This window comes from Eumetopias jubatus, unplaced genomic scaffold, assembly GCF_037043125.1.
Source record: "Eumetopias jubatus isolate StellerSeaLion01/CBP00866 unplaced genomic scaffold, mEumJub1_p1.0 scaffold_15, whole genome shotgun sequence".
Classification (NCBI taxonomy): Eukaryota; Metazoa; Chordata; class Mammalia; order Carnivora; family Otariidae; genus Eumetopias; species Eumetopias jubatus.
Window position 1 is genome coordinate 81,602,476 of NW_028274821.1, and position 23,871 is coordinate 81,626,346.

Consider the following 23,871-nt stretch of genomic DNA (forward strand, 5'->3'; position numbering starts at 1 on the left):
TTTGAAGTGCAGAAAGTATGCCTCTTGGATGCTAGGAGCAAGAGTAGGGAAGAGGGAGAGAGGGAAAGACAGAGAGGCAGACAGGGGCCAGTTATTGCATATTCTTTATCAAATTAAAAATGTAATTTTGTTTAGCTATTATTCACACAGGCTGCATCTTTCTCCAGGAAGCCCACTGTGACCTTCCTCTTATGGCTGCTGGAAATCTGGGTTCAGGATCCTACTTTAGTTTTCCTGTAGCCTGTGCTCAGTCAAAGCATTTTAGATTTTTAGATCCAAAATTTTTAGATCAGCTTAGATTGTCCATCTCTCCCGCTAGACTCGGAGCACAGTGACTACCCAGATTGTATATGCCTGTTTCTGTTCTCTCGGTCCCTGGCACATAAAAGGGGTCAAGATGCACTTATTGGATGAAAGTGAAATAGAATAAAATAGTTTGCATCCCAGGAATGTATGTAAAATAGAATTCATGTGATTAGAAAAGGAAATTAAAAATAGGTCATGCTTATTATAGTAATTATGGTAATTTGTATCCCTTATCAGATACCAAATGACCACCTGACAATTGTCAGGATTATATTTCTCCAGAGTATCAAGTTTTATAAAACTATAGTTGATAAGATCAGAGTACAAAAAAAAATGGGAAGTTGGGGGGAAACAATTAAAATAACAGTAAATACAGATTTCTAAATAATAATAAATTCTAGATGGCATCTCATTTCCAATAAATTCTCTTAAGTTTTCAAGCCAGCCTTTACTAGCTTGAAATCTATTGTCCTTTGTATTTCCATTGTCCTTGTTTTCTTCATAAGTCTTGACAAAAATATTATAACAGCCTAGCCTTTTCACAGATCTACTTGATATTAAGAGGGATATTCTGGGCGCCTGGGTGGCTCAGTTGGTTAAGCGACTGCCTTCGGCTCAGGTCATGATCCTGGAGTCCCGGGATCGGGTCCCGCATCGGGCTCCCTGCTTGGCGGGGAGTCTGCTTCTCCCTCTGACCCTCTCCCCTCTCATGCTCTCTCTCTATCTCATTCTCTCTCAAATAAATAAATAAAATCTTTAAAAAAAAAAAAAAAGAGGGATATTCCCCTTCTTGGGAGGAACACTACCAGAATTGGTCTTCAAGCCATATATTGAGAGTATGGAGCATAACAGATCTCTCTCTGATCTATAGATCTCTAATTGGTATACTTTAGCTGTATGAAATCTCTTGTGAAGCTTATTAAATGCAGATTCCTTCCCACCCCCCCCACCCCCCGATGCTTCTGGCCCATTGAAGCTGAGATGTAATCTGGGCATCTGCATTATTAACAAGCACACCAAGTGATTTTGATATAGGTATTTGAGGACCACAGTTTGAGAAATATTAGTCTAAGGGAAGGAAGAGCAGTAACTGTTGAATCACTCACAGAACTTTTGAAGGTAGGTACTTGGGCCCATCCCTGAGGTTCTATTTGATATATCTGAGCTGAGCTGATTCTGATGTCTACTCTTTCTTAAGTATTAATGGTTGAAGGAGGCATGTGAAAAAGATGAACTTGGGCTTTGAAATTTGAACATATAAACATAAAACCGAGTTATTATAAAACCATAGCTATCAAGGGATTGTGTGTGTATATAAATGTATTTATGCCTTTGTAGATTAAAAAAAGTGTTGCTATTTATGTTTTCATATTGTTGCTTCCCATGGCAATAGTTAGAACAATCGGCCCTTCAAGAGGAACTTGAGAAGGAAAAGCAAGCCCTCAAGAATGCGGTCAGAAAAGCCCAGCTCTCAGAAGGAAAGGACCAAGAAAATAGTGAGCTCCGCACACAGCTCAGACAGCTGCAGGTAGAGACATGTCTGTTCAGGATATAGTCTTACATAGGACGCCCTCAGTGTCTTTAGTCAGACACTTAACCTGCTCCAACCTGTAGTAAGCAACTTGAATTATTAGAAAAGAAAGATTCTGGATGGGATGGTACCATAGCCTCTGTTCCCTAGTGAGCCCATCGCTGTAAGATTATTAACACACACATCCTTTGTGGTGTTCTGGTGGTGTGAAGAGGTGGGGCCAGGGTCGGGAGTACACAGCAAGGACTGTGTGAACTCACAGGTGAAAGCAATACCTGACATTTCTCCGAGAAGTGGATTTGTCACCATACTGAGCTAAAAGGATCAGATTGACGCATTCTTCTTCCACTGAAATACCTTTGTAATTATCCAGGAATTTAACTAGAGTGGATTGCAGAACTTCGTAACTGTAAACAATTTTCATAATCCCCTCCTCAGAAAGGATGCTATTAAAAATGCAGTCATGGGGCGCCTGAGGGGCTTAGTCGGTTGAGCATCCAGCTCTTGGTTTCGGCTCAGGTCATGATCTTAGGGTCATGGGATTGAGCCCTGGGGTTATGGGATCAAGCCCCATGTCATGTCGGGCTCCCCGCTTAGTGGGACGTCTGCTTCCCCTCTCCCTCTGCCCCCTCCTCTGCTTGTGTGTGCGTGCACATGCATGCTCTCTCTCTCTCAAATAAAATAACTAAGTCTTAAAAAAAATGCATTCATTTTACATCTGGGGGGGTTTGCTCTGGCAGAGTATTTTTACTGCCACTGTCACGATAATTTGCCTAACAAACTGCCAGAGAAGCAGGTGGACAGGATTTTCCAGATAATTAAACTCTCAGAGAGCACAGATGGCTGAACAAACAGGTACCTGGATCAACACTCAGGTCTCAATCTGTGAGGCCAAGGGCCACTTGGCTGACTGAGGTGGCATGTGTTATACTTCACCAGAAATAAAGGGGCAGAGTGGCTATGGTTTTAGGGATGGCTTCCGTGTTGGGGGTTGTAATAAGACTAATAAGCTCACCCAAATTCTCTCTCTTCTTCCAATGCCTTGAATATTTTTTCCTCAAAGTTTAAAGAAATGTAATAACCTAGAATTTAATTTTTAATGCTATCAGCTTAATTTCTGAAGCAAGTATCATAAAAGATGTACAGATTTTCCTTTCTTGTTTGACTTGTGTGTCAGGTGTTCAATAGATTACTATTTTTTACTTTTACTATGGAAATTTTCAAATAATCACAAAAACAGAATAGTCTTAGGTCCTTTTGTTTACCCTGCTTAAACAAGCAGCATTCTGCCATTCTAGGTTCAGTCAGTCCACATGTTTGTTTTGCTGGAATACTTCGAAAGAAAATCTCATACATCTTTATTTCACCCATAAATACTTCAGTATACATCTCTTAAAGAAAGAGACTAAAATGTCTTCTTTTGGGGCCTTCTCCAAGTTAGAAACTGAAGTCAGCTTTCCAGAATGCTTAGCCCATGCTGTGAGACTACCTTACTTGGAACTAGGTCCTTGGCCTAATAACCTCCTGATACAGAGTTCAGGTTAAACTCACTCTGCATTTGTCTTTGTCAGAAAATCATTTAGCTGTAATGAACCAAAACCTACTAACATGAGCTCCAGAAGGGAGACAGAGCTGCTGTGTCAGTCAGTCTTTCAGGAGCTACAGGGCTCTCTCATTTCTCCTTCTCTGTCTCTGTGGGCGTTGTATTTGCCCACCATGGACTCCAGCCCTGAGCTGACATATCTTTACAAGGCCTGCTGTTATGGTCTTGATGTCCTGGATCTTGGTCCAAACTTTGGAGAGAGTGAGAACTTGTTTTCTGGCTGTGGCCAGGATTAGACAGTGGTACAAATCTGGGCACCTCAGGGCAGTGGGCAGGACAGTTTACAGATAACAGGCTCCAGATGGGACAGGCAGTTAACATGTTCATTGCAATTCTGAATTCTCCATTTTAGTTAAGAGTATTTCGCTGAGTTTGAAGTTTAAATTAATCACTCAGGTGGAATATAGGTATTCAGGTGAATACAGTCAACACCTTAGGATGCAGAACTATTTTTCTTTACAATTTAAGGTGATTTTAGCAGTTTCTTTTTACTTGAAAGAGGCATTGTGTGAATTTAATTCTTGGGATATTTGTGTTTGTTAATAATAAAAATATGCTGGCATATAACAAATACTCCCACAGAGAATTATAAGCTCTTAGAGAAGTTTCAGTATTAAGAGGTTTCATTTTTAGTTGCTTGGCAGGCGGAGTCTCATGGCAAAGTGTTTTTTGGTTTTGTTTTTTTTAACTTTGAATTATGGACATTTCAAACATGTACAAAAGTAGGATACGGAAATGAATCCTCATGTCTTCACCAGTTATTAGTGCATGGCCAGCCTTACCTCATCTGTCATGCCTGCCATAACACACCCCTCACACCTGTTCACACACTGAATTATTGTGAAATAAATCTGAAAATCTTGGGGTGCCTAAATGGCTCGGGTCATGATCCTGGGGTCCTGGGATTGAGCCCTGCATTGCATCCGTTTCTCCTTCTCCCTCTGCCCCTCCCCCCCACTCATGCACGCGCGCGCTCTCTCTCTCTCTCTAATAAATAAAATCTGAAAATCTTATTTTATCTGTAAATACTATACAAAGGCTTTTTTAAAAAGCATGAATAGATACCACTTTATATCTTAAAATTATAGTAATTCCCTAATACCAAATGCCTTCTCATATGCAAATTTTCAAATTATCTCATACAGTTTGGTTTTGTTTCATTTCAGAGAGAGAGAGAGAGGTATTGGGGGAGAGGGAGAGAGAGAAACTTAAGCAGGTTCCACACTCAGTGTGGAGTCCAGTGTGGGACCCAATCCCATGACCCGTACCTCTCACAGTTTTGACAAGTGTTGGTTGGAATCAGGATCCAAATAAAGTGCACACATTGCATTCTGTTGACTTGATTCTTAAGTCTGTTCTAGTCTATAGGCTTCTTCCTTCTTTCCCCCTTTGTAGTATTTTAGAGAAAACCAGGTCTTTGTCCTGTATAGTTTCCTGTATTCTAGATTTTGCTGGTTGCATCTCTTCTGGTACTGATTAATATGTTCTTATGTTGCATATTGAGGCTTATTTAGATTCAAGTTAGTTACTTCTCAGCAAGAAGACGTTCATAGGTAGTGTTCATGGGTACTTACTTTTGTATCACATCAGGAAATACTGTAATGCCTGGTTTTGTCTTTTGTGACTTTAGATTGATCAGTAGATTCAGATATTGTCAGCCCAAATAGAAAGCATTTTTTTTGTATTTATTTATTTTGTCAGAAAGAGAGAGCACGCACAAGCAGGGGGAGCGGCAGGCAGAAGGAGAAGCAGACTCCCCGCTGAGCAGGGAGCCCCTTGCGGGGCTTGATCCCAGGACCCTGGGATCATGACCTGAGCCGAAGGCAGACGCTTAACTGACTGAGCCACTCAGGCGCCCTAGAAAGCATTTTTAAAGACCTGGTAAAGGAAGTTGAATAGAACTATCATATGATAAGTACTATAGTCTGTGTATTGGTATGTGTGTGTATTTTAAATTTTGTTTTGGTAACTCTTACCTCCCCATTTCACCACCATCCATAGGATGACAATGACCTATTAAAACAGCAACTTAAAGATTTCCAGAGTCACCTTAACCATGTGGTTGATGGTTTGATTCGTCCAGAAGAAGTGGCAGCTCGTGTGGATGAGCTAAGGAAAAAACTGAAGTCAGGAGCTGGGGAGATGAGGTAATGAAAAATCAGGACCTCCAGGTATTGAGATTGCTGAGTTATGAACATAAGGTGCATATAGATTCACCTTCCCAAGTTCTGTTAATGGCTGATTTTTTTTGTAAGCGTTCCTGTGTCATATTTTCCGTGATTGAGACACAAGATTGCTTCATTCAAACTGCCTATCACTGATTTTTTTACATTTTAAATCTTTCATACTTTTTGGTATTATTTAATTTAAAAAGCAGAAATTTTAAGAGTAACTCTTGTCTTGAAAATTCATTGCATGTGGTCAGAAAGTAGAGCCATATTATGCATTTTAAATAGAAAGTAAGTATCAAAACCAAGGCTGATTTAAATACATGAAATGGACATTTATTCTTTGAGCAAACACTGTTAGCCTACTAGGAGCCTGTGTTTTCAGAGTGACAGCAGTCACTGGATAAAACAGTGACTTGCACTTCAGGGATGCTGAGTTGCCGTGTCCTGACGCGGGTCCCGTTCCAGGCAACTCTCTCTGCTCCTGCACGGCTACCAGCATGTTTGCACCCGGCATCCGGCCTGACAGCTGAAAGGTCACCTTTATGCCATCTTTTTTCCCCCTCACCAGAATCCATACTTCTTCAGATGTCTTAGGGAAAAGTCTTGCTGATTTGCAGAAACAATTCAGTGAAATCCTTGCACGCTCCCAGTGGGAGAAACAGGAAGCCCAAGTGAGAGAGAGAAAGCTCCAGGAAGAAATGGCCCTGCAGCAAGAGAAACTGGCAAGCGGACAAGCAGAGTTCAGGCACGCCTGCGAGAGGGCCCTGGAAGCACGGGTAAGGAAAGGGCGAGAGGCAGCTGGAGGGTGTGTTTGGCCAATACTCCTGTTTTTCCAACAAATTGCAGTGTTTCCTTCTCATGTAAATACAGTACACCTACTGTTATTTTCACTCTTCATGAGTCAAATTGTCTGTGACTGAAATTCAACCCTGATGTCAATCAGGCTTCTTTGGGGGCTCTGTTTTCCTTGTTTTGGAAGAAAGTGGGCATGCAGGTAAACAATACTACATTGCTAGGGTGTAGTGTTGTGCCAGAATCTGATTTTTTGGATGCAATTCTTTTAATGATGATGCAAACATTAAAATCTTAGATTTTAGGTCCTAGAGAACATTCAAGATAAAACCATGCCCTGTAACTCATTAGTACAAAATTTCATTACCTTCTTTAGTAAAATGAAATGTGATTCCCTAAAAAGTTTTTATTTTGCCTAAAAATCCTCTTTGAAACTTGATTTCCTCACAGATTAGTTTTGATAAGAGGCAGCACGAAGCAAGAATCCAGCAGTTGGAGAATGAAATTCACTATTTGCAAGAAAATCTAAAAAGTATGGAGGAAATCCAAGGCCTTACAGATCTCCAACTTCAGGAAGCTGATGAAGAGAAGGAGAGAATTCTGGCCCAACTCCGGGAGTTAGAGGAAAAGGTGGGGAAGACTCGGAAAGCGTGACACCTGTGTCCTCACACCTGGGTCCTGCCCCCCCGCGAGCAGGCCCTCGGTGCGGAGCCTGATCCACGGTCGCCTCTGGCAGCGTTGCTGGTCCAGAGGTGGACTGGACCCAAGGGAGGCCGGGAGGCATGTGGTCGAATCAAGGGCCCGAGACAGGTGCCACGGTAGATGAAAACGAGAGAAATGGCGTGTGAGGAGGGACCTTAGAGCTTCAGTGCTGATGGCCTCCTCCGAAACCCCTTGTCCAGTTGGACACATCCATGGGCAGTTACTGTTTAACTCCTCATCTTCCTTTCTAACATGCCGGCCTCTCTCTTTGCTTCTCGATCCCACCTCAACCGTCTCCTCCCATTGTCACATCCTCAACCTTGTGCGGCTCAGAAATTGTGCCCACCACCTCGGAAATCCTGAGCTAAGCAGCCCACAGCGATCATAACGCTGTCCACTGCACCCCACGCTGACAAGTTTTCAACCTCATTGACAACTCCAGGGCATGAATCCCACCTTTTCTGTCCGTTCAGGTTTCCTGTCTACCTTCCTCATCATCGCCCGACCTAAATTCCACGGTCCCCTCGATACCCATTTTTGCAAATGTCCTCAAGTCCCTTGTCCTTTTCTCCTGTCTCACTTGCCCGACAGAACTGCAGCTGTGTGCTTTGGGCTGATACCCATCCTGAGTATTCCTGCGGAAAAATATCACCCACCCAGGCACAGTGGTATCGTTACAGTCTTTTCGTCCTCAACCTCAGATGGGCAGCATCACCCTTCTCTCTGATCAGTTCACTCTCCCATGCTCCGCTGTTTCGTTCCTTGTCGCTCCGCACACGTGCCTTCTCCCTTCTCCCAGCCTCAGTGAATGACTTGCTTCAGACTTGACCGAGAACCTTTCAGTTCCCAAGTCCTGTCATGTCCGCCCCCAAAATATATCTGGAATATAGTTCCTTTTTTCTTCTCTGATGCCAGCACCCCCATCCAGCCATCATCTCCCTTCTGAACCACTGGTGTGGCCACCTGGCAGATGACCCTGCTTCCCGGAGCCGCCACCATGCTCTTTCAAAAACAGGCATTGACTCCTGTTAGTCCCAACGCCCCCTCCCTCCACCCCCAGCCATTTCCCCCTCTCTAGGAACTTCTTTTGTTTTTATGAAAAAGACCTAAATTCTTAAGCCTACGAGGGGGCCCAGCATGATTTGCTTCCCTCCTGTTCTCACCAGGCTCCTTCTTTCAGTTCCTCAAAAATGCCAAGTTCTCCTGGCTTTCCCACATGCCATTCCCTCTCCTGGACCATGTTCCTCCATCCTTCTCTCTGACTGCCCCCTCCCCACCAATCTCCATCTGTCCTGCTGTTCTCTCAAATAGTACCCTGTTCTGTCACTTGATAGCTACTAACCACCATTTTGGGTATGTATTTGTCTGAGTGTTTGTTTATTATCTGTCTCTCATAAGCTCCTTGAAGGCAATAGCCCAGTCTGCTTTATTTGCCACCATATCCCAGTGCCTAACTCAGCAGTCACAAGGGGCTGGTCCATCACTTGGTGATGGTGCTGGGAAATGGTTTTCCAATGAATGAATGAATCTGTGATCACTAAGGTTCTTGACTAAGAAGACTGATTTCATTCTAAGTTTACCATATAATTTTGAGTTGATTTTTATTTATTCATTCACTCAGTGAATATTTATGGAGCACCTACTTTGTACCAGGTATTATTCTAGGCACGGGCTGGGTAGCAGTGAACAGAGTCCCTGCCCTCATGGAGCTTGTGTCTTAATTCATTGCTGCCAAGTGATTCATCTGTTCAATTAATGTTTCTTTTATTTTAGAAGAAACTTGAAGATGCCAAGTCTCAGGAACAATTTCTTGGTTTAGATAGAGAATTGAAGAAACTAAAGAAAGCCGTGGCCGCCTCTGATAAGCTAGCCACGGCTGAGCTCACCATTGCCAAAGACCAGCTCAAGTCCCTTCATGGAACTGTGATGAAAATTAACCAGGAGCGAGCAGAGGTGAGTCCACGTGTCTAGAACAAGCTTCCACCAGCCCTGCTGCCCCAAAACATAGCCACTTGTATTATTGCTTTTATTATTATTTTGTTATAGACTTTGGTCATCTTAGAAACCATGGTAAAGTTGCCATCTCCTTTCAGACCTAAGGATTGTATTTCTCCTGTCACAGCCCCGCGGTGGGTCCTGCCCTCTCCTGAGCCCTGACAGGAACCATCAAATGAAACATACTCTCCCCACCTCAAAGTGTAGCACTTTGCCTAGGGAGATGGCTGTGCATACACACCGGAACCAAGGTTTTAAAGGCTGGCCATCTCATCCTTCCAAACCCCAGACTTTTCATCTTGTGCAGTCAGATAACATGTGATCTCTCGGGCTGTTCTGCCTTCTGACTGAAATGCTGTTTGTAACAGTTTGAAAGGGGGCAGATGCTCATGAGATTAAGACAGTAGATCGTAGGAGAGACAATCTAATGATGGGAGTCCAGAGAGACACCAGTCGGGAAGACTGGAGAATAGTGAAGAAAAAGTTAGCTCTGGCTCTTACTGATGCAGCCCCCTGCCCACCTGGCCCCATGGAGAGGTGGAGCAGGCTGCCAAGTGATGGGAACAGCACGGGACAGGGTGGGACCTGGCACCGCACATGCACACATGCACTCAACGCATGCGAGGCTGGCGATCGGACTAACACAGAGGAGTCTGAGAGGAAGAAAGAAATGAAGGAGACAGCGAATGATGGCAGTGCTGCCTCTCCCCTACCTCTGTCCCAGTAGGAGCTGCAGGAGACGCAGAGGTTCAGCAGAAAGGCAGCGCAAGCGGCCAGGGATCTGACCCGAGCCGAAGCGGAGATTGAACTCCTGCAGAACCTTCTTAGAGATAAAGAGGAGCAGGTCAGTGCTGGGGTCTCCTCCTTATTGGGCCCGTATCAGTTGCTCAAAGACAAAAGTAGTGGAGGTGGCCACTCAGAGAATTTGGAAGTGTAATCAGTGGTTCGTCAGCACTTGGTCCCCTACTGCGTGCTGGGCGGAGTGCGATTTCAGTACAAGGAGTGACCCGGCATCCTCATGAGTAAAGCATGGGTAAAAGTTCTAGAAGTACTAAATCAAGCTGCAAGGATAAGTGCCCCTAGGAAAGAGTATTCGTGGGCAACTTTGTGTATGTGATTTTTTAATAGTTTCAAAATGAGATGGAGAAAGTTGGCACTGGAGGAGTGAATTCACAGGTGCTGGAGTTGGAGGCACTAAATGAGACAATGGAGAGACAAAGGACAGAGATCGCAAGGCTGCGGAATTTACTGGACCTCACCGGGGCTGGTGAAGTATTGCGCTTTGATTTGGGTCGTAGTTTTAAAAACAGTTGTTCTAAAATCAAATCACGTGGAAAAAAGATCATCCTGTTTGTTTTTTGCTGTAGCGAATTTATTTAATTGTGATAGATCAATTCCATGCTTGATTTACAGAGCTGTGATAATTAGCTTAATGAATAAAAACGAAGAATTTAAAAAACATTTATGTAAGTGAAGTATTAAGGAACTTGATTACAATGAGAGAAGAGATTTTTGAATTTTCAAAAGGAATAATGTTTACAAATCTGTTCTCTTTCCCTGGCTCACTTTATAAGTGAACAAGAGAGGGGTATGTCTATCCTCTTTAAGTGTTAGCAAAAACTTGTTACCACGGGACAGGCTGAAAAGTCAGCTTTGAGGAGCTGATCAAAGTCATTGGCTGCCGTAGCAACACTTTTCGTATGTTGAGAGAGGAGGGAAGTAGAGGATTTCATGCCCAGTTTCACAGGATGGCTTTCTTTTGCAGATGTTAACAAAGGAAGCTTTGAAAATATTTTGGAAGAAATTGCCGAACTTCGACGTGAAGTTTCTCATCAGAATGATTACATCAGCAGCATGACCGATCCTTTCAAAAGACGAGGCTATTGGTACTTTATGTCACCACCGACATCATCAAAAGTAGGAAATCTGTGATGCTGGGAGTGTATACTGAATTTTCTTGAAGGAAATGTGGCAATGTTCTCTTCTCCCAATTTGTGAAGAGGGTCTCAAGAACAATATGTCTAGGCTAAGCCATGCATTGAGGTTCTTAAGTGTTTTTAATATTTGAGATGAAAATAGGGCCTTCCTAGGAATATTGCTGTTGCCCGTTCATGCTCAGGTGGTATGTTGTGGGTCCCTGAAAGAAGATTCTGCAAGGGGATAAGGTGACGAGCCCAGAGGGCCTGTTGGAAATGGGTAGAAAATTGTGCAGAGGCTGACAGAAAACTGGGCACCTGGATTTCATTTGATTTTAGCCAACATTTCATTCTGTGTTCACTGAAATCTAGGTCAGGTGCTAGGTGGGATGGGGTACCATGAGGAATGATCTCAAAGAGCTCATGCACTGGTCAGGAGACCCATACACCAGTGTAATTACAACAGTGGCATGCACGTGACAACAGACTTGACCTGTGGGCTCTGTTGTAGAGAATGTTAGGGCTTTCTCGCATGGGGAAGTTCGGGAAAGAAGGCTTCACACACAGTCATGAAGTCAGCACTTAGCCTTCAAGGGGTGGGCTTTTAGGAGGGAGGAAATGTGTGGAAGGGGAGAGTTGGTTTAGCTGTGGTGAGTCGCCTTATGGGGTTGGATGGTTGGATGGGAACAGTGAAAGGTGAGGCTGGAAAAGTAGATGGGGCTCATGCTTTTGGAAAGGGCCTCAAAATCTCTTGCACTGACTCCGGGGAGGCCTTGAGGACCAAGGCTGTGTGTAATGTGATCAGAGCCGTAGTTTAGGAGGAGTAATCGAGCTGAGTGTGGGGGCCCGGCTTGCGGGGGTGGTGAACCTGGGGTGGGGGGGCGCCGTGTGAACTCGTTCCGTGAGGGACAGAAGCCAGAGCTAGAGCATTGGAGCTGGAGGAGAAGAGATGGCACCGAGGGATGTCCAGCAGACACGGCTTGGGGCTTGAAGGTGGGAAGTGAGGAGAGGACAGTAAGCGGCCCGCATCCAGAGCAGCGGGGCTGGGTGACCTCCTGCTAGAATCAGCAGGCAGGAAACGGAAGAAGCGGCTGACACACGGGCATCCCAGGGCTGTGCAGACTTAACAGGAATCCAGACAGCCTTGACAACCAGGGCTGAAGGTGGAAGCTGTGTGGGTTAGAGGTAACATTGTAAGGCTGAGCTGGGCGAGGGTTTGGGAAGTACACCTATTTATGACTGGGAAGGAGGGAGGGTAGCAGAGTAGAGCTTCCCAGCCACACCAGGCTCCCAGGATGGCAGGAGACTAATATCCCATATGGCCTTGAAAATTCACTGGTTTCCCCAGCCTTCACTGGTGTGCCATCAAGGACAAGGCAAAAGGGGAGAAGCCACCAGGAAAGATGAGCACTGGAGAAGAGAGGCCGACACTCAGGCCATTTACCTGACTTGACTGTGTAATCATGTCTCACTTCTTTGTGAAAAATGAGAATTAGAATCTATGAAAAGAAACCAGTTCTTTCTTAACTTTGCTACATCTCATCTTTGTTCTAGACTTTGGCATTTCTCGAACTCAGCCTTTTCATTTCTAATAAATAGTGGGCTCTTCTATCATTTCTTTTAGGTTTCCAGCCACAGCTCCCAGGCCACCAAGGACTCTGGCGTTGGCCTAAAGTACACGGCCTCAACTCCTGTTAGACAACCACGTCATGGACAGCAGGATGGAAAGCACGACAGTGGGCCTCCACCTGTCTCAGGATACTGGGTGTATTCTCCCATCAGAAGTGGGTTACGTAAATCGTTTTCAAATAGAGGTAAGTTAAATTACAGAAGGGAAGTTGCATTTCTCTTTTATTGGTTCCCTGAAATCCATAAGACACAATCCAGACTCCTTGGCTTGTTCTGCAAGGCCCTCTGTGCTGCGGCCTTGGCCAGTGACCTCCTGTCTCCCCTTCCATTACTGTGCCACAGTCAGCCGTCCCAGCTGCCTAAGATACCCAAAGCATGCCATGTTCCTCTAACCTCCCTGTTTTAACCCTTTGTTTAGAATGTCCTTCTTCCTTCCTCTCCTAAATCCATTCCTGTTGATCCTTCAACAAGACCCAGGCCCTCAAACAACACTCCTTTATGGAGCCTTGCTCCACCCTGCCTCACCCAGGCTGACTGAGCGGCTTCTTCACCTGCGCTCTTGGAGCATGGCAGGTGCTTACATCCTTGTGTCATGGCATTGATTAGCTTGACTGAAATGAAGTGGGTTTTTTTGTTTTTTTGTTATGATTTTATTTATTTTTTGACAGAGAGAGAGACATCAAGAGAGGGAACACAAGCAGGGGGAGTGGGAGAGGGAGAAGCAGGCTTCCCGCCGAGCAGGGAGCCAGACGTGGGGCTCGGTTCCAGGACCCTGGGATCATGACCTGAGCCTAAGGCAGACGCTTAACGACTGAGTCACCCAGGCGCCCCTAAAGTGAAGTGTTATAGGTCCATCTTCTAAAGCTCCGAGAGGAAGAGTCAGACTTGGGAGTTAATCATGGCTCTTGCAGTAGGTAGCTGCATGGTCCGAGGCAAATTATTTAGCTCCTCTGAGACTGTTAAGTGTAAAGTAGGAATATCACCTTTGGAGATTGTGTTCCTTCAGGAGCTATTTATTGAGTGCCTGCTGTGTGCTAGGCTGTCATCAGTGATAAATGTAGATCCTGCTGGTCGGGGAGATAAGCAGGAAGGCCAGCAGCTTAGAGAGCCGTGGTCAGTGCTGAGGGCTGTGGGTCTCACTGCTCCGCTCTACATCTCTGTTGGTCTTCTCTAGCCTGAAGCAGGCACCCAAGTGGTTGCTGAATAAATGAATGAAGACCAAAAAAAAGGGCAAATCAACAGATAGGCGTAAGAAAAACTCAAGTATCAGCCACTGAAAATATATGAATCCCTGTTTTGATTAGCTTTTCAAAACTGCTTTTGACCTTTTTGGCGAAATTTCATTCTCACGTCTCAGGATTTGGGCCTCAGTGCTGCCGTTCTCTATAAATTTGTTTACCTAATAAGCCATGGGGGTAAAACACTCTTCTGTTTCTTTCAAGATGCAGACAGCGGAGGAGATAGCCAGGAAGAGAGCCAAATGGATGACCAAGAGGTCCAGTCATTTGTACCTCCCCCCGGATACATGATATACCCTGTGTTTCCTGATGGTTCTCCTGTACCCCAGGGCATGGCCCTGTATGCACCCCCTCCTCCCTTGCCCAACAATAGCCAACCTCTCAACCCTGGGGCTGTTGTTTATGGCCCACCTCCTGTTGGGGCTCCCATCGTGTATGGTCCTCTACCTGCCAATTTGTCTGTACCCCACATCCCTGTGGGGGTGCTGCATTGCAACGTCCCAGAACACCATAACTTGGTAAGTGGAAAGACTTAAGACTCCCTGTCCACACTGCGCCCACGGGAGACTGAATAAGGGTATATATGTAATGATTCAACCTATTTATGAACGGATTATGTCCCAAGTGTGTTTATAAGGTTGGTGTTTAGAGTGGAGTAAGCATTCTTTTATTAAAATACTCTTCTGGACAAGAGTTAGGATACCAGGCCAGTCTGCAAACTTTGTTTAACCATCTTCTAACAAAAATGCTTTCAGTCTAGAAATTAACTATTTTTGGAGAGCTTACAGTGTATTTTTCTATTGACAAGTACTGATGTGTACGTATAGGGGTACTCACGTAGTAGTTCCTCTACTTGTGCACACATGTACCCATGTCTGTTGTTGACAAGTACTGATGTGTACGTATAAGGGTACTCACGTAGTGGTTCCTGTACTCGCGCACACATGTACCGTGTGCGTTGTTGACAAGTACTGATGGGTACGTGCAGGGGTACTCACGTAGTGGTTCCTGTACTTGTGCACACATGTACCTGTGTGTGCACACGCATACACATGTATGTGCTTGTGTATACATGAGCAGCAGGGTTGTGGTGGGGATTATCTGAGATAGGTGATTATTTTTTTCTTTTCATAATTCTTACACAGATTTCATATTCTGTTTTTCCCACTTAACATTACAGGCATTTCCCCATGGTTTTACAAATGTTTTTAAGTAGTATTTTAATGACTTTAAGTAGTATTTTAACTCCCCTCCCCTGTGCCCAGAGGAGGAAGAGACCTTTGTCTGTCTCTTCTGCTCCTTGCTGACCTCTGGAGAGATGATCCATAAGAGGTGCTTGGTGAATGTGTATCAACCATAGTTGGGCTGATGGAAAAGTTGAAAGCTCTCTTCATTTAAAGGCCGTATAGTTGACTTAACCGTGTAAATTTTTAGTGTATTTCGTATTCTTACCTAAGGCTAGATTTCAAAAAATGATTACTTCCTAATCACTAGCTTGCTTTTTAACTCTGTGGTAAAGAACTAAAATGCACCACAAACTCCTCCTTCAAAGCTAAGGAACCTAGAGCGTTTTGTACTTCCTTTTCCCCGGGAGATTGAGAGGGAGACCAGGACTGGAACACACCGTGGGTCAGGCTGCTTTTCGAGGGCCTGCGTGTGCTCATGTGGTTGAAGCGGTCGGTAGTCACTCACGTCGCCCAGCAGTCTCAGCACGCGTGTGTTTACAGCAGTGCTGTCGGCTCGGCACGTGAGCCCCTCTCAGTAAGAGCTGGTTGTTACCCGCCAGCGGTACCCAGCTGTCCTGCAGTTTCTCACATGCCCTCCTAGACCTCCGTGCATTTGCACAGGTTCTTTCTTCAGCTTAGGTCTTCCCCATGTCCTTTATTCTTCAAAACCCGGGCAAAACACCTCTCCCTCTGGGCAGCCTTCCAGACAACTCCCCTCCCCTGTGCCTGGAGGAGGGAGAGACCTGTGTCTGTCTCTTCTGCTACTTGCTGACCTCTGGAGGTAGAGATGATCCATACGAGGTGTTTGGTGAATGTGTATCAACCATAGTTGGGCTGATAGAAAAGTTAAAAGCTCTATTCATCAGTTTCATCTGTGGTATGTGAAAAATTGGCTTGACTTAATTTTTCTTTTCACACTGAAGTCTTAGAAGCTACCACCATTTTCACATTGTAGATAGCACTTCGAGTTAATTGCAGCTCTTGGCAGGAAAGAAGAGAGATATCAAGAGATGTTCTCAGTACTGCGTTTTTTTCTTTGTTCAGGAGAATGAAGTTTCTAGATTAGAAGACATAATGCAGCATTTAAAATCTGAGAAACAGGAACCGTGCATGAGAGCATCTAAGCGGCAGTCGGAGAAAGAACTGGAAGAACTGCATCATAATATTGATGGTCTTTTGCAAGAGAAGAAAGACTTAGAGTATGAAGTAGAAGAATTACATAGAACCATCCAGAAACATCAACAGCGAAAGTAATTATTATTAGCCATTTTATTTTTATAATTCTGATAAATAGGATATTGGCTCATTAAGGTAACCTAAATCAGTGTTGTCCGGTAGAACGTTCTGTGTTCTTGAAAATGCTGCAGATCTGTGCTGTCCAGAACAGTGGTCACTAGCCACATGTGCCTTTGAGCCCTTGAAATGTGGCTAATGGAGTGAGGAATAGAGTTGAATTTAAAATATTAGCCACGGGGTGACTCCCAGGCTGTGCAGTGCAAGTCTGAGTACTCTTGGCCAGTAATCCAAATCAGCTCTTCTTGTAGGTCCTCTTGGAGAATGGCACAGCCATCTGCCCTCCCCAGTTACTCTGGCTAAAAACATGTCAGGTGTCCTCAGCTCCTCTTTCCCCACTCTCCCAAGCCTCCAGCTGGTGTCCAGTTCCTACAAATATACACAAAGAGCTGTCAAGCTGGTCCCCTTCTTTCGTCACTGCTGCCCTGGCCTTTAATCATGTCATCCTTGTTTGTTGGACTAGCTTCCGCATCAGGCTCCCTGTCCAGCCTCTCCATTCTACCCTGCACATAGCCAGGACCTGAGCGTGCCACTCTGCCATGTGATGCGGTCCCATCACAATACACACCCGCCCTCCAGATCTGAACCCTGCCCGTCTGCCTTACCCTTCTCTCCCACACACAGTGTTTGTTCACGCCCTACCTACTTTTCTTTGGTTTCCCCAAACACCACGTTTTCTCCTGCCTCCCCACCTTTGCACATACTGTCCTTGCCTAAAATGGTTTCCCTACCCCCTGCCTACTCCACCTTGTCTTTCCAGGTGAAGATCAGGGATCCCATCTCTCACACAAAACCTTTCTCATCTCAGGCTCTCACGGTTCAGGGCTGGCAACCTTGGGCATAATACTGTTCACGCCATGTTGTAAGGAGCCCAGGAGGGCAGTAGCTGGGCCTCCCTCTTTGTGCCCCGGCATCTGGCATAGGGTCTGTTAACAAATGCATTATCTGCTGAGTGCGTCAGATGGGTAGAAGCCCATCTTCTGCAGTAGCCCATGAGTTCTGATGGTTCTCCCCAGTTTTTTGTCGTGTAAGCCAGACTGGCCCAGGCACCGAGGTTGGGAGGAGATCTGTGGAGGTCACAGAGGTGAGTGAGCTATGGTCTCTGCCTCCTAGGAGCTCACATGTGACTAGTCAGGAGACCTGGCAGGGAAAAGCAAGGGTCACACCAGAAGATGGGGACTAGATGTTTGAGGGTTTCGCAGATGATTATGCTATTACTTTTGTAGGTATGTGATGGGGAAGAGGGTTTTTATTGTGAGGTTTTTTGAGGGAAGATCGTAAGGCAGTGGGATAACCACTTCTTTTCCTAGTTATAAAGGTATAACTATATCATAAGTATATGATCATTTTAAAGAATCTGGATAACACAAAAATGTCCAAAGAAGACAATAAAGATCATCTGTATGCCTTCATTTAAAGAGAAAGAATCTGTTAATATGTTGATGAATTTATTTTCATGTTTTACTGTCACAGTTTCATTTTCAAATTTTGGCATGTTAACCTTGAGTTAGTGAATCCTTTGTCTGGCTTTCTGTTTGTCAAATATCTTTACTATAATTTTACTCTAGTAGAACAGGGTAAATCACAAAATTAGTCTTTGAGGCAGCTAGTGAGCTGCAAGTTGAGAGAGAGTTTTAAGGGAATGGATGATGATTATGGTAGTAGTTTGTTTTATTTTTTATACCACAGAAGAATAGAAATATCAACATTCTCTTGACAAGTGCTGACCCAAAAAAAAGAATCAAAAAAGATAAAACAACTACATCATACTTTATATATATTGTGTACTTACTGTCAACAGTATACCATATTTGTTTTTTTTAAAAGATTGTGCATGCATGTGAGAGCAGGGGGAGGGAGAGAGGATGAGGGAGAAAGAATCTCAAGCAGACTCCACGCTGAGTTCAGAGCCCGACGCAGGGCTCGATCTCACGACCCTGAGATTATGATCTGAGCCAAAATCAGGAGTCGGACGCTTACCCGACTGGGCCACCCAGGTGCCCCCAGCAGTATACTGTGTTGAATAAAAGGGTAAACGTAGCCTTGAACATAATCAAATGTAGCCGGTCTCCCACTGCTTCTCATATGAAATTAGAAAATCATCCTACATCTTATCAAGCTACAAGTGTCTATGTCGTCTGCATTTAAAATGTCTTGATGTGTGTGTATATGATTTTTTTAGAGACTTCATAGATGGAAATGTTGAAAGTCTTGTGAATGAACTAGAAATAGAGAAGTCACTCGAACACCATGAAGATATTGTTGATGAAATTGAGTGCCTCGAGAGGACCCTTCTGAAGCGTCGCGCAGAGCTCAGGGAAGCCGACCGCCTGCTGGCAGAGGCCGAAAGGGAGCTTTCATGCACGAAAGAGAAAGTATGTTCTGTTGTGGTTTGGGGTGAGGCAGTTTACTGTTGGCAGCATGAAGGACTAGAAAGAAAACATGACAAGAACACAGTCATCCAAGGCAGACAGTTGGGTTTCAGGCTGCGCTCTGGTAGTTAAAGAGCTGCGAGAATTTGGGCGAGCCCCCTCGGTCCCCAGCTTTGCTCTCCTCATCTGTCAGTTCAGGCCAGGAATACCAAGGCTGTTCAGTAAGGGTTAAATGAAGTAGTGTATTTTAAGATTTTATTTATTTGAGAGAGAGAGAGAGCGCGTGCAAGAGTGGGTGGAGGGGACAGAAGCAGAGGGAGAAGCAGGTTCCCTGCTGAGCAGGGAGCCCGATGTGGGGCTTGATCCCAGGATCCTGGAATTATGACCTGAGCCAAAGGCAGATGCTTAACTGACTGAGCCACCCAGGCGCCCCTAAATGAAGTAGCATATTGAAAGCTGCTAAAGTCATTTAGTTCCTAATTCACCCCACTTCCTTATCCTGTGTTTGTCTTTTTTAAATTATTTGGGCTCTGATAGCTCTGTGTATTAAATAGGTCAGTCTTATATTTTAGAACAGCAGTGGATCTCAGAAGACTTCTTCCTAGTATTACTTTGTTCTCCAAGTGGATGTTATGAAATCAAATATTTTTTGGTCTGAGGTACTGTTCTTGAGACTACAACACAGAAGGAAATCAAGGAGGAAAAGGAGCTACCTGTCATTGGGCCTCTACTCTGGCCACACATTGTCTGTTTTATGAATACCCCTTCATTTAACTTTCCTGGCATCCTGTAAGATGGTTGTTAGCCTGGTGACGATGCGGCATAGGGAGGCTGGTAGCTAGGCCAGGGTTGCGCAGCTAAAGTTCTGCTTCACCAAGAGAATTCCAGAGTGAAGAAGTCCCAGACCCACATGGAGCATTTCAGGAACTACTATTTGTATGTTGTTATTTCAACACGGATGGATTTAAATGAATAGAAATCTATTACCCAGGGACTGAAACAAAGGCTTTATTAAAGAAATTCTGTGAGTGATGGCTTTAACAAATGGAAAAACATCCTGGTGTCTTTTCAGATGATCAGTTCCTTCTTCTGTCACATGTTAAATGATTGTGAGAGAACATGGGTGTGAGCAGGACTAGAGAAGAATGTATCACTGGTATATAAACAAAAATTAAAGATATTGTTAGTTGGCGGAGATAGTAAGTGAACCAAGGCTAGTAAGCTCTTTCCCCTTCAGCCTCCCAAAATGACTCGGGGAGGCAGCTTGCTAAGGGGGAGGAGAGAGGGAGAAGGTGGTGTGTTTTGTAGAGATGCCAGATGTGTTATAACCTCACATAGAAAGGGACCAAAAACTACTTAGAAATGTGACTTTTTGGAGCATGTAGTGCATTTTATCTGGTGCTTTGCTGATGAAACTGACAGGAACCAGCTCTCTGACATGGAAAGAAGTATGGTGAAATATCTAGCTGTTATGAATGGATAAAGAAGATGTGCTGTCTGTATTCAATGGAATATTACTCAGCCATCAAAAAAATGAAATCTTAACCATTTGCAACGATGTGGATGGAACTAGAGGATATTAGGCTAAGCGAAATAAGAGAAAGATATATGATTTCACTCATATGTGGAATTTAAGAACCAAAACAGATGAACATAGGCAAAGGGAGGGAAAAATAAAATAAGACGAAATCAGAGAGGAAGATAAACCGTGATCATAGGAAACAAACTGAGGGTTCCTGTAGGGGAGGTGGGGGAGGATGGGGTAACTAGGTGATGGGCATTAAGGAGGGCACGTGATGTAATGAGCACTGGGTGTTGCATGCAACTGATGAATCCCTGAGTTCTACCTCTGAAACTAATAATACACTCTATGTTAATTGGTTTTAAATTTTAAAAAATATATATCTAGCTGTTTGGGAGCTTGCCAACCCTTTTGCATCCACACGGGATATTTAGTAGTCTAGTTTAACATACGCCTGTGAGTTTAGTGCAACTGCAGAATGGGAGCTTTTTGCCTGAAGGTGAGTCACTGCTCAACCAAGTGCAAACCAAACACTATTTTTGGACCTTTGATGACATTGTTTTAAGCCTCTTATTTTAGACAGAAAAAGGAAACCAAGTTGATAAAAAAAAATCTGTTATTGCCAAATCTTGTATAGGAAAATTTTTAAATACTTCAACAAAAATATTTAGTATTTGTGTTTCTCAGCCATAATTAAATCATCTTTCAATCAGTAAGGTTTTATTTAGCATGATAATACAGTACGGCAATGATCTCTATGGGGAGGGAATATTGGTAAAATCAGTTTGTTGTCACTTAAGTGGGGAGATATTTTTAATTTAAAAAATAGCGTAATAATATACAGGTTATTTTTTTTTTAAGATTTTATTTGTCAGAGAGAGAAAGAGCACAAGCACGGGGAGAGCAGCAGGCAGAGGGAGAAGCAGGCTCCCCGCTGAGCAGGGAGCCCAATGCGGGGCTCGATCCCAGGACCCTGGATCATGACCTGAGCCGAAGGCAGACGCTCAACCAACTGAGCCAACCAGGCGCCCCTATACAGATTATTTTTGAGTAAAAAGATTCACAGATTCACTACCCTCAAGGGACTGTTTCTTTTTTGGGCAGCCTTTCTGTCTCTGTGGGCACAGATACAGTTTTACATAGTTGCGCTTAGAGTACTTGTACCATTTAAAATTTTTTTTTTCAGGGGCGCCTGGGTGGCTCAGTCGTAAGCGTCTGCCTTCGGCTCAGGTCATGATCCTGGAGTCCTAGAATCGAGCCCCGCATCGGGCTCCCTGCTCAGCGGGAAGCCTGCTTCTCCCTCTCCCACTCCCCCTGCTTGTGTTCCCTCTCTCGCTGTGTCTCTCCCTGTCAAATAAATAAATAAATCTTAAATAAATAAATTTTTTTCAGCCAACATAATATCAACAACATTCTTCCATGTTGCTATGTTGTCATTTTAAAGGCTACACAGTATTCCATTGTGTTGATGCGTTATCACTTACTGAATCTATTATTTGTCAAGTCTTATATCAATCCACAATGAGCATTTTTGTGCAATAGTTTTTTACTCCTGAATTCTTTTCTGACAATTGGAGAGTCAAAGTGAATGAACATCTTTACCAGTCTTTTTGTCTTGCCTTGTTGTTTTCCGAAAGAGTTGTACCAATTTACACCACAGTAGCTGTGAGGGAGTATGGTAACTGGGTTGCTTTTAATGATAGTGTCTTTTTTAGACCAAAAATGCTGTTGAGAAGTTCGCTAATGCCAAGAGAAATTTATTGCAAACCGAGAAAGATGCTGAGGAGTTAGAAAAGAGAGCCCAGGAAACTGCTGTTAACCTTGTCAAAGCCGACCAGCAGCTCAGGTAGGTGGAGTCCCTCAGCTACTCAGTAAGATGAGGGAGGAGTTTGGTTCTAACAGGATAATAAACGCCTTACGATAAATAATGCAGGTCGAATCTAAGGGGCCTTGGAGAATAAAGCGATGTGTTTTAGGTTGCTCCAGGCTGACACAAAGGATTTGGAGCAGCACAAAATGGAGCAAGAGGAAATCTTGAAAGAAATAAACGAAGTTGTGGCGGCAAAAGACTCAGACTTCCAGTGTCTAAACATGAAGAAGGAGGTCCTGACGGGAGAGTAAGTACAGTGTGTCGGGTGTCAGGGGCTCGGGCTGGGCGACGGCGCTCAGGGTCCAGCCTCGCTTTGGCCCTGCTCTAGTGCTGCTGCTCTTCGCAGGCTGCAGCAACTGCAGAAGGACATCGAGACCGCACAGCACAGTGAGGGTTACCATCTGCAGGTCCTCAGAGAGTCAGAGAACCTCCTGCAGGCCAAGAAAGCTGAGCTGGAAAAGCTGAAAAGGCAGGTAGGGCAACAGCTCGTGCTGCTTTGAAACCTACATCATTTATAATCATAATGTATGATTACAAAAAGTAATGCATGTTCAAGTGTAGAAAAGACTGGAAAATACAAAAGAAGATCTAAAGCATAAATGTGGCTGTATCTCCTAGTGATTAAAAGTAGAGTCCAGGGGCGCCCGGGTGGCTCAGTCGTTAAGCGTCTGCCTTCGGCTCAGGTCATGATCCCAGGGTCCTGGGATCGAGCCCCACATCGGGCTCCCTGCTCAGTGGGAAGCCTGCTTCTCCCTCTCCCACGCCCCCTGCTTGTGTTTCCTCTCTCGCTGTGTCTCTCTCTGTCAAATAAATAAATAAAAATCTTTAAAAAAAAAAAAAAAAGAGTAGAGTCCAACCCAAATTTGAATCCTGACTCAATAGAATATGTTATTGAGTGAAAGAAGCAAGTCTCAAAACGGGATGCACCCTGAGATCACTTATGCTAAATGTGTTTATGAACACTTGTGCTGGTATATTTATATCAAAGTACAAAAGCAGTCATCTGATAAGGGGACATTATGAATATCTTCTGTTTTCTTCCTTTTGCATGTCTGCATTTTCTGTTTTTTTATATAAACAAGTGTGTACCATCCTTAAAATTGTTAGTAATTTTTAATTTTACAAAATGAATCAATTTTTTAAATCCCTGCCTGACTTCCATTGCCAAGGTAGTGGTTAAATGGAATAAGATATAGATATGTAAGTATTTTGAAAACCATAACCTGAGGCATAATCATCATTATCATATTGTTTTTGCTATGCTTTGAGTGCTTTTATACATAAAAGCACTCAGGAGCTCAGGATCTTTATCAGGCATTTTATGCCTGCACCCCCAGCCCGGTCCTCCTGACTCATGCAGCTGGGATAATTACACGTAGGCTAGTTCCTGATTGCCCCACTACCGTTAGCTGGACGGGGTATTCTCCATCACAGCAAGCACTGAAAGTTGCATGGCCTTTGGCAAGCTTTGCATTCTTCCCTTTTCTTTAATGCAGGTGTCAGGTCAGCAGCAGGAGACGGCCGTCTTGGACAGGCAGTTAGGGCGTAAAAAGGAAGAACTGCATCTCCTCCAGGAAAGCATGGTCCAGGCCAAAGCTGACCTCCAGGAAGCGCTGAGACTGGGAGAAACCGAAGTAATTGAGAAGTGCAATCACATTCGGGTGCGTTTTTCACTAGGTTTTCTTAAAAGTCCTAGAATGATGTT

The 23,871-nt window shown here is 44.2% G+C and overlaps 1 protein-coding gene across 7 annotated transcripts in view; it reads left to right on the forward strand.

Annotated features, from left to right (window-relative positions):
* The window catches only part of CNTRL (centriolin), an 83,962-nt gene that overhangs the window by 43,869 nt on the left and 16,222 nt on the right, over positions 1-23,871 (forward strand). For 4 of the 7 annotated variants that reach the window (XM_088019224.1, XM_088019226.1, XM_088019228.1 and 1 more), the window contains exons 15-30: positions 1,700-1,834; positions 5,442-5,587; positions 6,180-6,387; positions 6,854-7,033; positions 8,879-9,058; positions 9,828-9,944; positions 10,229-10,367; positions 10,866-11,017; positions 12,641-12,830; positions 14,088-14,401; positions 16,154-16,359; positions 18,585-18,777; positions 22,012-22,142; positions 22,273-22,413; positions 22,495-22,639; positions 23,663-23,827. In XM_088019224.1, the coding sequence (XP_087875350.1) occupies positions 1,700-1,834; positions 5,442-5,587; positions 6,180-6,387; positions 6,854-7,033; positions 8,879-9,058; positions 9,828-9,944; positions 10,229-10,367; positions 10,866-11,017; positions 12,641-12,830; positions 14,088-14,401; positions 16,154-16,359; positions 18,585-18,777; positions 22,012-22,142; positions 22,273-22,413; positions 22,495-22,639; positions 23,663-23,827 (2,742 nt within the window). The remainder of the gene's footprint in view (positions 1-1,699; positions 1,835-5,441; positions 5,588-6,179; positions 6,388-6,853; positions 7,034-8,878; positions 9,059-9,827; positions 9,945-10,228; positions 10,368-10,865; positions 11,018-12,640; positions 12,831-14,087; positions 14,402-16,153; positions 16,360-18,584; positions 18,778-22,011; positions 22,143-22,272; positions 22,414-22,494; positions 22,640-23,662; positions 23,828-23,871) is intronic. The other 3 variants (XM_088019225.1, XM_088019229.1, XM_088019227.1) reach the window with 2 other exon arrangements.